General features: G+C 34.6%; 2 protein-coding genes across 3 annotated transcripts in view; one reads left to right on the forward strand and one right to left on the reverse strand.

Annotated features, from left to right (window-relative positions):
* LOC105281497 (probable G-protein coupled receptor Mth-like 3) overlaps window positions 1–10,220 on the forward strand; it is a 33,301-nt gene extending 23,081 nt beyond the window's left edge. The window contains exons 2-7 of one of the 2 annotated variants that reach the window (XR_003407234.1): window positions 4,634–5,706; window positions 6,220–6,298; window positions 6,721–6,908; window positions 7,727–7,895; window positions 8,267–9,041; window positions 9,117–10,220. Coding sequence is in view for 1 of the 2 variants with exons in the window: in XM_026973649.1 (XP_026829450.1) it covers window positions 4,725–5,706; window positions 6,220–6,298; window positions 6,721–6,908; window positions 7,727–7,895; window positions 8,267–8,636 (1,788 nt within the window). In the remaining variant the exon portion in view is untranslated. Of the gene's footprint in view, window positions 1–4,633; window positions 5,707–6,219; window positions 6,299–6,720; window positions 6,909–7,726; window positions 7,896–8,266 lie in introns of both variants that reach the window. The other variant, XM_026973649.1, reaches the window with a different exon arrangement.
* LOC113562906 lies at window positions 2,318–3,523 on the reverse strand. Its single transcript, XM_026973652.1, has 2 exons — window positions 2,934–3,523; window positions 2,318–2,835 (listed from the first exon to the last, which is right to left on the reverse strand). The coding sequence occupies exons 1-2, from the start codon at window positions 3,212–3,214 to the stop codon at window positions 2,754–2,756; spliced, it is 363 nt and encodes a 120-aa protein (XP_026829453.1). The 5' UTR covers window positions 3,215–3,523; the 3' UTR covers window positions 2,318–2,753.
* Window positions 10,221–12,263: the final 2,043 nt, after the last annotated feature.

A 12,263-nucleotide genomic window follows, 5' to 3' on the forward strand; every position in this document is an offset into this window, starting at 1 on the left:
AGATGTCTTACCGGTAAAAAATGTTGCATGTATATCCATGCAGAATTGAATATACTTGTACAAGATTATACATAATCTGTGCAGAAAATATATAATTATAAATAACAAAGTATAGAACGTTATATATATTTGTATATAAATGCAATAACTGCTACATATAAGATGCGCACTTTGCATACTTATATATATAACGTTACAATGTTTCATATATAATTATATATAAGTCTTATGCATCATATATAAATATACATAAACACAAGTATGATTCAGATGCATTCATATATAATTGTATATGATTCTATATAAACTAGGAATATGTGTTTTCGCTCCGCACCGCTATGTGGTGCACACGTCGAGTTCTTACTCGACGTTAAGATTTAGCCTGACAGTTATATAATAAAGTTAATATACACGCCTTGGCATATTAATTTTTTTGAGAATTGTTGCGCTTGCGGCACAGAGACTCCCATGGACGTCCATGTAGTTCACGCACGCAAGCAATTTGAAGTTCGAAAAATTCAGACTTCAGATTACAATAAATAATATATTTTACTACTTACATATCTTTAATAATATACAAATTATATATCATATCCATTTATATATAAGCATATCTATTTATATATGGACAAAAATTATATATAATTTTGTATAACCAGTTTTGTCTGATTATATATAAAAAATTTTTTACCGGGTTATAAGAATATAAGACGTCTTTTAATGTTATCTGGAAAGTTTTGCGCGCAGATCCTGCTCGGTTTTTGGCGCCAATCTGCTGCCAAGTTATGAGCGCAGACTCGGCGCGGTTTTTGCTGCAAATCTGCTGCTATTGCCTGACAGCAGACTCTGTCGCCAAAACACAAGCTGAATGCGGACACAGATGGCTACGGTTTTGGTATGGGTTTTTGATCAAATTTTCTACCAATCTGCGCGCAGTCTGCGATTAATTTGCTTAGTGGGTTTAAAAAATTTTTTTAATATTTTTTATAAACACTTTTTTAACTTTTATATCAATTAATTAATAAATCTTTAACCTCAGGAGATAAATCTTTTGGTTTTTTCTCTTGTTTAATTCTCAAACTACTAATTAAAGGATCTGACGAAAGTAGCAAGTAATGTATGATATCTTCGTTAGTAGAACTTCGTGACTTCATCCTACTGTGTGGGCACGAGCTTTTCTAAAAATTTTATTGCTTGCCTCTTGCGCTTCTTCCGAGAGGCAACCGATTGGCAAACCGAAATGTTTAATTATATTACTACCGTGTATTAAAACTTTATGTACAGATGGTGGAATATTGTACCACGGATACAAATAAACACACAGTTCAACGGTCTCCAGACAATATTTTTCAAATTTGTCACAATTAATATTTTTCCCACATGCTAATACCTGTAAAATATTGGCAAGTCGTTTTATCAGATCTTTATTTAATCCAGTAATTTCGGCTACTGTTTCAGCCTCTGCAAAAAAACAACGGGCAACATTCCCACTGTTTGTCGTACCTACTGGGTTACTGGATTAAATAAAGATCTGATAAAACGACTTGCCAATATTTTACAGGTATTAACATGTGGGAAAAATATTAATTGTGACAAATTTGAAAAATATTGTCTGGAGACCGTTGAACTGTGTGTTTATTTGTATCCGTGGTACAATATTCCACCATCTGTACATAAAGTTTTAATACACGGTAGTAATATAATTAAACATTTCGGTTTGCCAATCGGTTGTCTCTCGGAAGAAGCGCAAGAGGCAAGCAATAAAATTTTTAGAAAAGCTCGTGCCCAACACAGTAGGATGAAGTCACGAAATTCTACTAACGAAGATATCATGCATTACTTGCTACTTTCGTCAGATCCTTTAATTAGTAGTTTGAGAATTAAACAACCCAGTCAGCAAAACGGTAACATAATGAGTTCTTAAAGAGGTCATATTTGAGAGTAGGATGTCTTACAATACCATCAAAAAGATATCATAATGATATCATAATGTTGCCCAATGCGTCGATTTTAGAGGAAATGAAGACATCATAGAAATGATGTCGCAAAGAGCTCTTCAAAGTGACATCTAATAGATGTCACAAAAGCCTTTATATTAGGATGTGGACAGTGACCGAAATAATGTTATTAATAACAGCTAAGGCAGCGATCACTTAACCGTTCTCTTAGAGAGGAAATGTGATAAGTTTCATTGATATATATGGAATTTATCAATGACACTTTTCGCGTTTCTTCTTTAGCGGAACAGTTAAGTGATCGCTGCCCTAGCTGTTATTAATTATTTCTGTGGAATATTTTCTATAAAATAAGTGTAGGATATAACGTATAATTATTTATTTTTTCTTAAAAATAAAAAACACTTATGCAATATATCTGAAAGAAACTTATGTTTCTAATGTACGTATTAACATTGTGTATAAAAAGAATGTATCATATATAGCGCAATAACATTAAAATATAAAAACAGTTTAGAATCAAAAAGTTATTTGGTTTCTTTTTTGCACTATGTTCTCACAGTCTGAATATAAAGGTTTAGTTCTCTATACGAAAAACAATTGAGTATATTGTAATATGAGAAAAATGAAACCTTTTGCTTTTTCTGAAACGAAAACTTTTGCAATTTACATTACAAACATATTATAGTATTTACTGCAATAGAGAACTATAAAAATATTTTTTAAACGTTCATAATAAGTTTTAGAACATGTTATTTTTCTTTCTCATGCCGTTTTGCAGCTTGATTTATTCTGTCATCAGCGTGTTGCAACCAACTTTTTATCACAGTCTGAATAGCATGTGATGAAATATTTGTATCCTTTATAGCGATGACTGTTCCTGAAAAAAATGTTTAATATTAATAATGTTGTTTCATATATCCATTGACTTAATTGCTCGTTAAAGTTAATACTTTCCTGGCGTCTTAGAATATTTACATCACAATTTTCTCCATTATCACTATCCGACTCTGATGATTCCATATCAGAATCAATAACATTGGAACACACATTATATTTTTCTTGCCGATTCTGATTTGTGTTTGTGGATGTGCTTGCACATAGGTTATTTTTAATATTTTCACTTTGAGCAACTTCACTTTGAGCAACTTCAATATTTTCACTTTGAGTTGCATGCAATTATGCAACTCACAAACTTTACGGAGTCTTCTGTTTTTTTGACTTGCTGACAGGCTTTTAAAATCTTTGCGGAAAGACATTCTGACAATAACAATAACAGTTTTGCAGGTTATCAAATCTAGCTAATATACCGAGGTTATCTTCTTCTTCTTCTTCGTAGTGTTTAATGGCACCCGATCCCTTTCAGGTTCGATACGGCCAATTGCAAAAGTGAATAAAATACGAAATAACAAGTAAAATAACAAATTGAAAAAAGAAACTCGGGACAATCGTTGTGCACCTGACGACTGTCCCCTTCGGAATGACCGAGGTTATCGACTATACTGAGAACACATTATGATCTCGTTTCCATGACATCTTTTATATTTCTTTCTAAGGATAACATTACGAGTTCTCTTATTAGACATCTCTACAAATAGACAACATAAAGAGCTCGTTTCAAAGATGTCTCTTAGAATGACAACTTAAAGAACTCATGTTCTCAACGATGCTGACTGGGAAGAGAAAAAACCAAAAGATTTATCTCCTGAGGCTAAAGATTTATTAATTAATTGATATAAAAGTTAAAAAAGTGTTTATAAAAAATATTTAAAAAATTTTTTAAATATATATTTACATACAAAAACAATAAAAACTATACAAACAATTCTGACACGTCCGATATCGTAATATTAAACCTGTATGTAGTTTAATTTGTTACAAAAATATTCAATATCTTACAGTTTCTATACTTCTGATAACTTTGGATTGCGCCATTTTGAATAAAAAGCTCTAATTAAAAAAACGGGCACGATACGATTATAGAGCAATTTATAACGAGTACATTAAAAAAAACATTAAAATCGGTTAAAAATTACACCGTACAGCGAGTTTTGTCCAAAAAGTGTGCCTTTTTGCCTACTGTGAACGCCGGTTGCTCGACAAGAGAAAGAGTCGAATCCGCGTCACCGAGTCTACGCTCTATTTTTCATATCTACCTTAAGGTACAATTTCATGCTGTCGCTCGTCGCTCATTTTCAGCGACAAAACAGGTCACGTGATCAAAATTAACGCTGGATATTGGTCAATTTTGATGACGTGACTTGTTTTGTCGCTGAAAATGAGCGATGAGCGACAGCATGAAATTGTACCTTTATCGTCCGTATCAGTTCCAAATTGCCGCCAAGTTCGAATTAATTTCTTATTTTCAACATGTCTGCATTTTCTTGACTCTCTAGATAGCGATAGCTTTGAAAGTCCCATGTCTCTATGTTGTCTCATATGTCTCATATGTCTCTATGTTGTCTGTGTTGATAATCTACGTTATGCAGTCTACGAACAAGATCAGAAGATTCTATTCAGAGTAAATAATGAAGCTATCTATTGCTATTGGTCACTTTCAGATCTGCCTTATTGAAATGTTTATTTGCGTTATTTTTCTTCACGTATTTTCACTATATGCGCTCTGTAAATAACTCTGTAGACTCTATAGAAGATCTTATGTATATCCTCATTTCCAGAGCTTCGGATATCGTTGGACATCTTATTACGAGTCTGCTGAAGAAAGGCATTAAGCTGGTCTAATAAACTAGATCCGTGAAAGAATTAAAGATGCATCGAGAAAGTCTTATACTTTGCTGCTACGCTTGTCTATTCATTGTTATATCACTGGAACCTCGACGGAATTCTGCGAATGACGATGTAACAACAATACAATATGCACCTCATACAATATTCACGGGAGGTGTCCAGAAAAAATGGCAATACAATCTGCATGAGAACATTACCGAGGATAATAATGAGACGCAGCATGAATTTCGTACTAATTTTACGAAGGAGGACCGTGAGAGCGATGGAACCTCGACAGAATATGAATTTCATACTACGAGAAACCATAAAGAGGACGATCGAAGGGCAGTACAGTTTGACGTGAACAGCACGAGCGTGGAAGACGAAAGCTATTCTACGTTGCACGAGCTTCCAAATCTCAGCAAAGATAACAACAACACTGAATGCGTTAACAATAACAGCTGCATTCAGCTTTGCTGTCCTTTAGGTGAACATCTGATTAAAGAGAAATGTGTCACTGGAGAAGGTAATTATTCGTTTCCGGTCGTCCGTGGATATACGAATAATTCATCACAAATGCAAAAGGCAAATAAGAGTATGGACCAAGTGCTTCAGTTGATCGTTCACGATCCATGCCAAGGAAGCAATCATTTGCTGCTTAATGAAACCGACGGTTTGGAATATGATATTTTCGCCAACGGCTCTTTGCATCTATCGCGTTGGAACATGATCATCCAACCGAAGAGCTATTGCCTCGCCATTGTACATCAAGACAAGTACGACGCGCTCGTCTGCAAACAGAAAAGATCAGCATTTCCGATTATTGTAACCGTCGGCGTCATAGTATCCCTGCCATTTCTGCTGGCAACATTTGTGGTTTACTCCATCCTGCCGGAACTCCAAAATATGCACGGCTATACGTTGCGCGCACACGTCAGTTCGCTGTTTGTTACATACCTGGTCCTCGCAGTGTACCAGCAGACTACATTACAACAACTGGGATATACCATGTGCTTCATACTAGGTATAGTAAACGGAAATTGAATGATAACACACAGATGAATAATACACTCACAATCAGTAATTTAACTCAATATTGGCAAAAACGTGTCAAATTGTACAGTTTTGTTTGAAATTTATAATGCAAAGAAACTAGTATTTTATAAATGAAAAGATGTAATAATAAATATGTCTTATTGATGCATCTCTTATTTAATGCATGTTTGAATATATTTTAAATAGGCATTTTAAATAGAGATGTCATTTGTTTAACTATTGGATCAGTCAAAACAGTTTTACTTTTGCGGTAAATTTTACTTTATTGCACTCAATAGAAACAACTTATTCATCAATCAAGTAATCACCATTGTTGTCTATGATTAGACAATTTATATTATTATAGACTATTGTCTATAACATTAAACATTATCCACATTACATGTTGTCTATATTACATGTAAACTAATTTGAAGAATTCTTCAAATAGATTTGAAGAATTAAAAATCGAACTGAACTTTATGACTGACTAATATTTTAGCATTGCTTCTGACATTTTCTTTCTCGGCGAGTTTCTTCTGGCTGAATATAATGTGCTTCGACATTTGGTGGATATTTAGGTAAATAATAATAAATTATACTTTATATATATTTATATATTTATATCCTATATTTATATATTTCTATGTTTTTTAAATTCTTGTGTTATGTTTGGCATAAACAATATGATATAGAAATATGAAAAAATTTTTATTAAAAAATCAACTTCTGCTTCCCCCCCACACACACTTACAATTAGAAAAGTTTTATTATTAAATAGTTTCCTTCATAGATAATTTGCACTTCTTCTCTGAAGGACTTTATTGATGCAAAAGACCATTAAATTATTATTTCTTATTTGTCGTATTTATTATAATAATTTCATCATATCCTCCTTCGTTTATTTTATTTTAATTTTATTAAAATATGGTAGTTGTTTTAATGTGTATCTATATGACTTACTTGTTATTGATTAATAATAAGTGTAAATTATATTTTACAGAAGAAAAACTCGTTCATCGCAAGGGAACGTGAAACAACGAGATAGAAAAAAGTTCATGTTATATGCGTTGTATGGCTGGGGATGCGCTTTCATTCTTATCATCATTTGTATCTTGATAGATTACGTGTTAGTTGTGCCAGAGAATTTCATTCGGCCAGAATTTTGCGTTCGTACTCTGTGGTTCAGTGGTAAATAATATTGATTGAATTTCTATTTTACCTACAGGGTGTTTTATTTTAATCTTTCCAGGCAATTATTTCCCAAATAATTTGCTATTTGAGCAAATATTTTAGATTTTATAGATATTTTAGATTTGTTAGGTGTACAAATTAATTCAATGCTATTTTTTGAAGAAATTGAGTCTCTTTATTTACTTTCTTTTTTTCGAGAGGGGATTTGTCAATTATTGCCCGATAGCCGGAGAAAAGTATTAGAAAATGATGACGAGTGTTTCGAATATTAATGTTTATTATTTTTTCGTAATAAAGGTTCAATTTTTTCACAAAATCGAATTAAGTTGCATATCTATTTCATTTTAAGAACAGCAATAAATTTCTATATTAGGGTCATCACTTCCGATTTGGTTCAAAATTTACATGATAAGCTTCCTTTCGATCTACAATAGAAGATGATTCAAGATTCTTTTAAGGTCTTCCAAAATCTACTTTCACTGAACGATCAGATTCTTCTTAGAATTCTCCTTAGATTCTCCGTAGAATCCATAAATAAGCATTACATAAAAAATATATAGTTCAATTTAAGAAAATCAGTGATCTTGAAATTTTGAAAAATATGACCTCAAAAAAACTTTAACAATTATGATATTTGTCTCGTAGACTATTTAAAAAATCAAGTTCACCATCTTGTGCGGAGTCACAATAGGGTTGCGAAGTAATCAGATTTTTACACTTTATATGCCCCAGCCTAAATATGTATTAAGTTTTTTACTGAGATATGTCTACTAAATGGAAAATTAAGTTACTAAGACATTCACGTCTTGTTTCAGAAAGAGTGGCAAGAACGTATTATTTTTATATACCCGTGGGTATCACTATTGTTTGTAATATTTGTTTATTTATTTCCACGGCACTGACGATTGCACGTCACAAGAAAGATACAGATCAACATCTAAGAAATTCGACAGAGACGAGGCGTCAGGATGAGAATAAGCAATGGTTCGTATTGATTACTATATTAAATTATACTATATTAAAAAAGAACTTCACGAAGTTAACACGCCTTTTTTAGAATAGGATTAATATTAATCAATTTTCGTTTTGTCGAAAGAAATATTTTTTAAACGATGACATTTCATAACACTTTATTTTCATGATTTATGAAGATAGAAATCGATCCTTGAAAAAGTGTATCTTGTAAATAATAATCTCAAAATTTTCCCATCACTAAACGAAGTATTCAGTTTGAAATTATTTTGTCTGTGTTGAAACATATACTATTTAGAATAATAATCGAAATAATCGAAATAATTGTTACGGAAATAATTTTTTTATTTCCGTAACAAAAAAATTTATGAATTTACTCGTAGGTTCAAAATGTATCTCAAATTATTCATCCTGATGGGCATAATCTGGATTATGGAGATAATAGCTGTTCATTCATGGGCGTTTAATAATCCGCCAGCATACATCTGGTATCCCACCGATATGATAAACGCACTTCAGGGTGTCATTATCTTTCTCATATTTGTGTGGAAGAGAAAGATTGGGTTGTTGTTGATGAAACGACTGGGTTATCAAAATTGTTTATGTTTCTACAGAAATTCAACGAACAACGATTGCCACAGTACTTCAACTTCGTATACTACTGCATCGGGAACAGTAACTCTTCAATCTGTTAGTCCTTGCGCGCAGACATACTGTGGTGTGAAGAGTTCGCCCAACGAAACCAATACCTAAAAAATGTTCTTTTTGTTGTAAATGTTTTTACTGTTGTACATCAAGCTCAATCAGTATCAGTATCAGAATTTATTAGATGTGTGTGAAAAGTTTAGTTTTTTTCACACATTTTTGCTTTAGATGAATAATTATATGTACAATTCAGTCATCAAAATATTTGCCCTCGTTTTTTATGATTGTCTATTATCTCTCCAGTATGTTTTGGATTTCTCCATGAAAAAAAAGATATCGGTTTGAAGGTGATAAAATCATTGATCCATTTTGTATCTGAGCCACATCTCGAAAACACAAAACTCCAGCTGAAGAATGCTGCACTAATCGAAATAAGTGGTAATCCGAAAACGCCAAGACGAATGAATACTATGTGTGTGGAAAAATATTCCACTCCAAGTTAAAAATGAGTTTGTGAGTGCGAAGAGCATATACATATACAAGCTTTTCGCTCTATTATTCGCTATATTATGTGCACTATTGTTTTAGGGGATTATGTTTATCATTAAATCATGACATATAAAATTTTATAAACTTTGATGCTCGCTCTCCAAAAACCTAAAATGCGAGAATTTATTTGAAGGTTAATAATTATAGCAGAACAGAGAGAAAGAAACTTAAACTTTTGCACATTTACTTAATTATACTTAATATTATTATACTTAATTATACTTTAACATGTATGTATATATGTAACTTACTAATTTTTCGATTACAAATAGTCGGAAGAAATTGTTTTCTTATGTATGTTGATATATTTGTTAATCTCTTTTTTTCTATTGTTTCGTGATACCGGAACCGCCCAGCGTTGAGCGCGAGACTGTGCTCTCGGAGCCCTGATGATTCCGAGCGTATGGAGGGAGAGGGAGTTACAGGTTGAGAGAGAACTCGTGGGTACTCAGCGGTCAGTTTATTTCACTGCAATTCGTGCACCAAGTCGAAGTAGGCGCAGATCGGAGATCTTCAACACTTGCGGATGACGCGGCGGATGTCTTGATCGCGTCGGTTTCGGCGAGCTTTCACGCGTGCACCGATACACGAGGTGGCAGTTCGTCAAAGACACCGAATGGTTTGGTGCAGCGGCGAATCGTTGACGCGCGCCTGACAACATTCAGACGCGTCGGACGTCGAAAATGAGAGAGCGGCTCAACAGCGAAGCGAGTTGAGAGTGGCTCGAGACTCGAATTGGTTTTAGATCGATCTTCACGCGAGCGCTGACAAAGCTCTAATAATGTTCCCGAGACCTCGCCTTCCTTTGAATCCCTCAGATAACTCGACTGACACGGTGACAACAAGGCTTCGGACGTTAGGCTCTTGATAGATATACGTGTCTAAAAACTCGAGTCAATGTCGCGGACAGCCAGCGGATCGGCTAGCTCCATTGTTTCGAGTCGATCGAGTTCGCGAAAATAACTTATTTGTCGCGTTCTTACATGAAACCAAGCGAGCTCGAGAACTGTCTGAAGATCTCGAATAACGACGGATTAAATTAAGCTTCAATGATTGTAATTCGGAACATCTATGATATTCATTGTTAGAGGAAAATATATTATAATGGTAAAAAAATTAAATAAAAAATAAATGTATGTTGGGTATTTGAGTGAAATACGCACGTGATTCGGTGCAAAGTAAAGAAGAAGTATATTTCAACGTAACAATTACAATGTATAAGAGCTTAGAAAGATGCGTACAGATCGACGGTCTCTGACGAACGAACCGGCGCGATCGGAGCACACGAGCAGTACACCGGTCTCTCAAATTCTAGAGGTTTCGGTATGCTTCTGCGCTAGAGCTATTTCCGGTAACCGAGGACATCTATCCAGAATTATTCGGAGCTACTCGCTTGCCCCTCGCTGGGCGCCAATTCTGAATGAAGCAGGATAAACTATATTACTCAACACTTCCACCGTTTACATGCTTCATATCGACAATGTTGAGTTTGACACATAAATATTTGAAACGATTTTTCGTTAAACTTTTAGTAAATAGATCAGACAGCTGTTCGTTTGTAGGTAAGTATTTAACATCTACTTGTTTGTCTTCTACTTTCTCTCTTATGAAATGGAACTTTACATCAATGTGTTTAGTTCTCTTGTGGAATTCAGGATTACGTATTAGATGAATTGTACTCTGGTTATCCACGTACAAAGTGGTTGATTGTTTTTGAGAACAATCCAAATCGGTTAACAGCTGTCTGAGCCATACCATTTCTTTGCAAGCCGTCGCTGCGGCTACATATTCCGACTCTGTGGTACTCAGCGTCACCAATTTTTGACGCTGTGAGGACCAGGTAACTAAACAATTGTTTACGCAAAATGCATATCCGGTTGTGGACTTACGCGTGTCCACGTCGTCAGCAAAATCTGCATCGGAGTAACCGGACAAACTTATATCTAACTGCCTTCCACCGCTTTCATAAAATATACCGTGATTCATTTGTACCGACTAAATACTTGAAAATTCTTTTCACAGCCTGCCAATGTCCGTGACTAGATTTGTTACAATATCTACTAACAAGATTAACCGCGTAACTACCCCAATAGCCAACTCTGTCGAAAACAAATATCATCAGAGTCTGCTACAGATTTTGTTAGTAGAAACACTACAGATTTGACGCAGGTTTTGTCTTTTCTATACTGTTAGCAACATAGCAACAGAAACATAACAAAATCTGTAGACATAACCAATCTGCAGCGCACATTTGCACTATTTCTGCCGCCAATCTGCTGTTTTATTATGTCAGCAGGATTTGGCAACAAAACAAAAGCTTAATGCGGACACAGATGGCACCGTATCTGCTGTATCATTCTGATTAAATTTGTTTCCGATCTGCTGACATATTGTTAACAATTTGCTTATTGGGTAATATCGGGTCTCGAGACTAGAGCGACAAACGTTAACGAACCTACGGCTTCTTGGTACGGTACATTCGCGACAATATCTTCTTCGGATTCGGTCTGATTTAATACGGTATGCGGATCGGAAGGTACACTGTTGCTTTTGGCATCCGTCATCTTAAATCTATTTAAAATATGTTTAGTATACGTACTCTGATGTAGAAACATTGTTTTATTCATGCGATTTCTTTCTATCTGCAAGCCGACAAACATATTCGCGTTGCATATTGTTACTTCGAACGATCGCTTTAAACTACTTAAAACTGAGTTAATAGCTTTCAAAGATTCGCTTGCAATTATACCGTCATCAACAAATAATGCTAGGTGTACGTTATGACCATTTACAACACCGACGTATATACAGTTATCCGCATCACTCGCACGAAAATTGAACTGTTTCAGAAAGTCATTAAATTTCTTATTCCAACAACGGGGAGCTTGTTTCAGTTCGTACAAGGATTTATTTAACTTACATGACACGTTGTCACTGTTCTTCACCTTTAGACCCTCAGGAACCTTCATGTAGATTGTTTCTTCTAGGTCGCCATAAAGGAATGCCGTTTTTATGTTGAACTGCTTCATCTCTAGGTCCTGATGAGTTACTAGTGCCAGTATGACTCGCACCGAGTCATACCTTACGATAGGAGCGAACGTTTCGGTGTAATCAACACCGGCTTTCTGTTGAAATCCTCGAGCGCATAGCCTGGCCTTATGTCTTTTTATCGACCCGTCCGTGTTT

Source organism: Ooceraea biroi, chromosome 11 (genome assembly GCF_003672135.1).
Source record: "Ooceraea biroi isolate clonal line C1 chromosome 11, Obir_v5.4, whole genome shotgun sequence".
NCBI lineage: Eukaryota > Metazoa > Arthropoda > Insecta > Hymenoptera > Formicidae > Ooceraea > Ooceraea biroi.

What these genes read in the sequence shown, in the direction of transcription:
- LOC113562906 (XM_026973652.1), bottom strand. Translation starts at nt 3,214, where the DNA reads ATGTCTTTCCGCAAAGATTTTAAAAGCCTGTCAGCAAGTCAAAAAAAC. An exon ending in ATAATGGAGAAAATTGTGAT is followed by an intron (nt 2,836 to 2,933) that starts GTAAATATTCTA and finishes CATTTTTTTCAG; the next exon opens with GAACAGTCATCGCTATAAAG.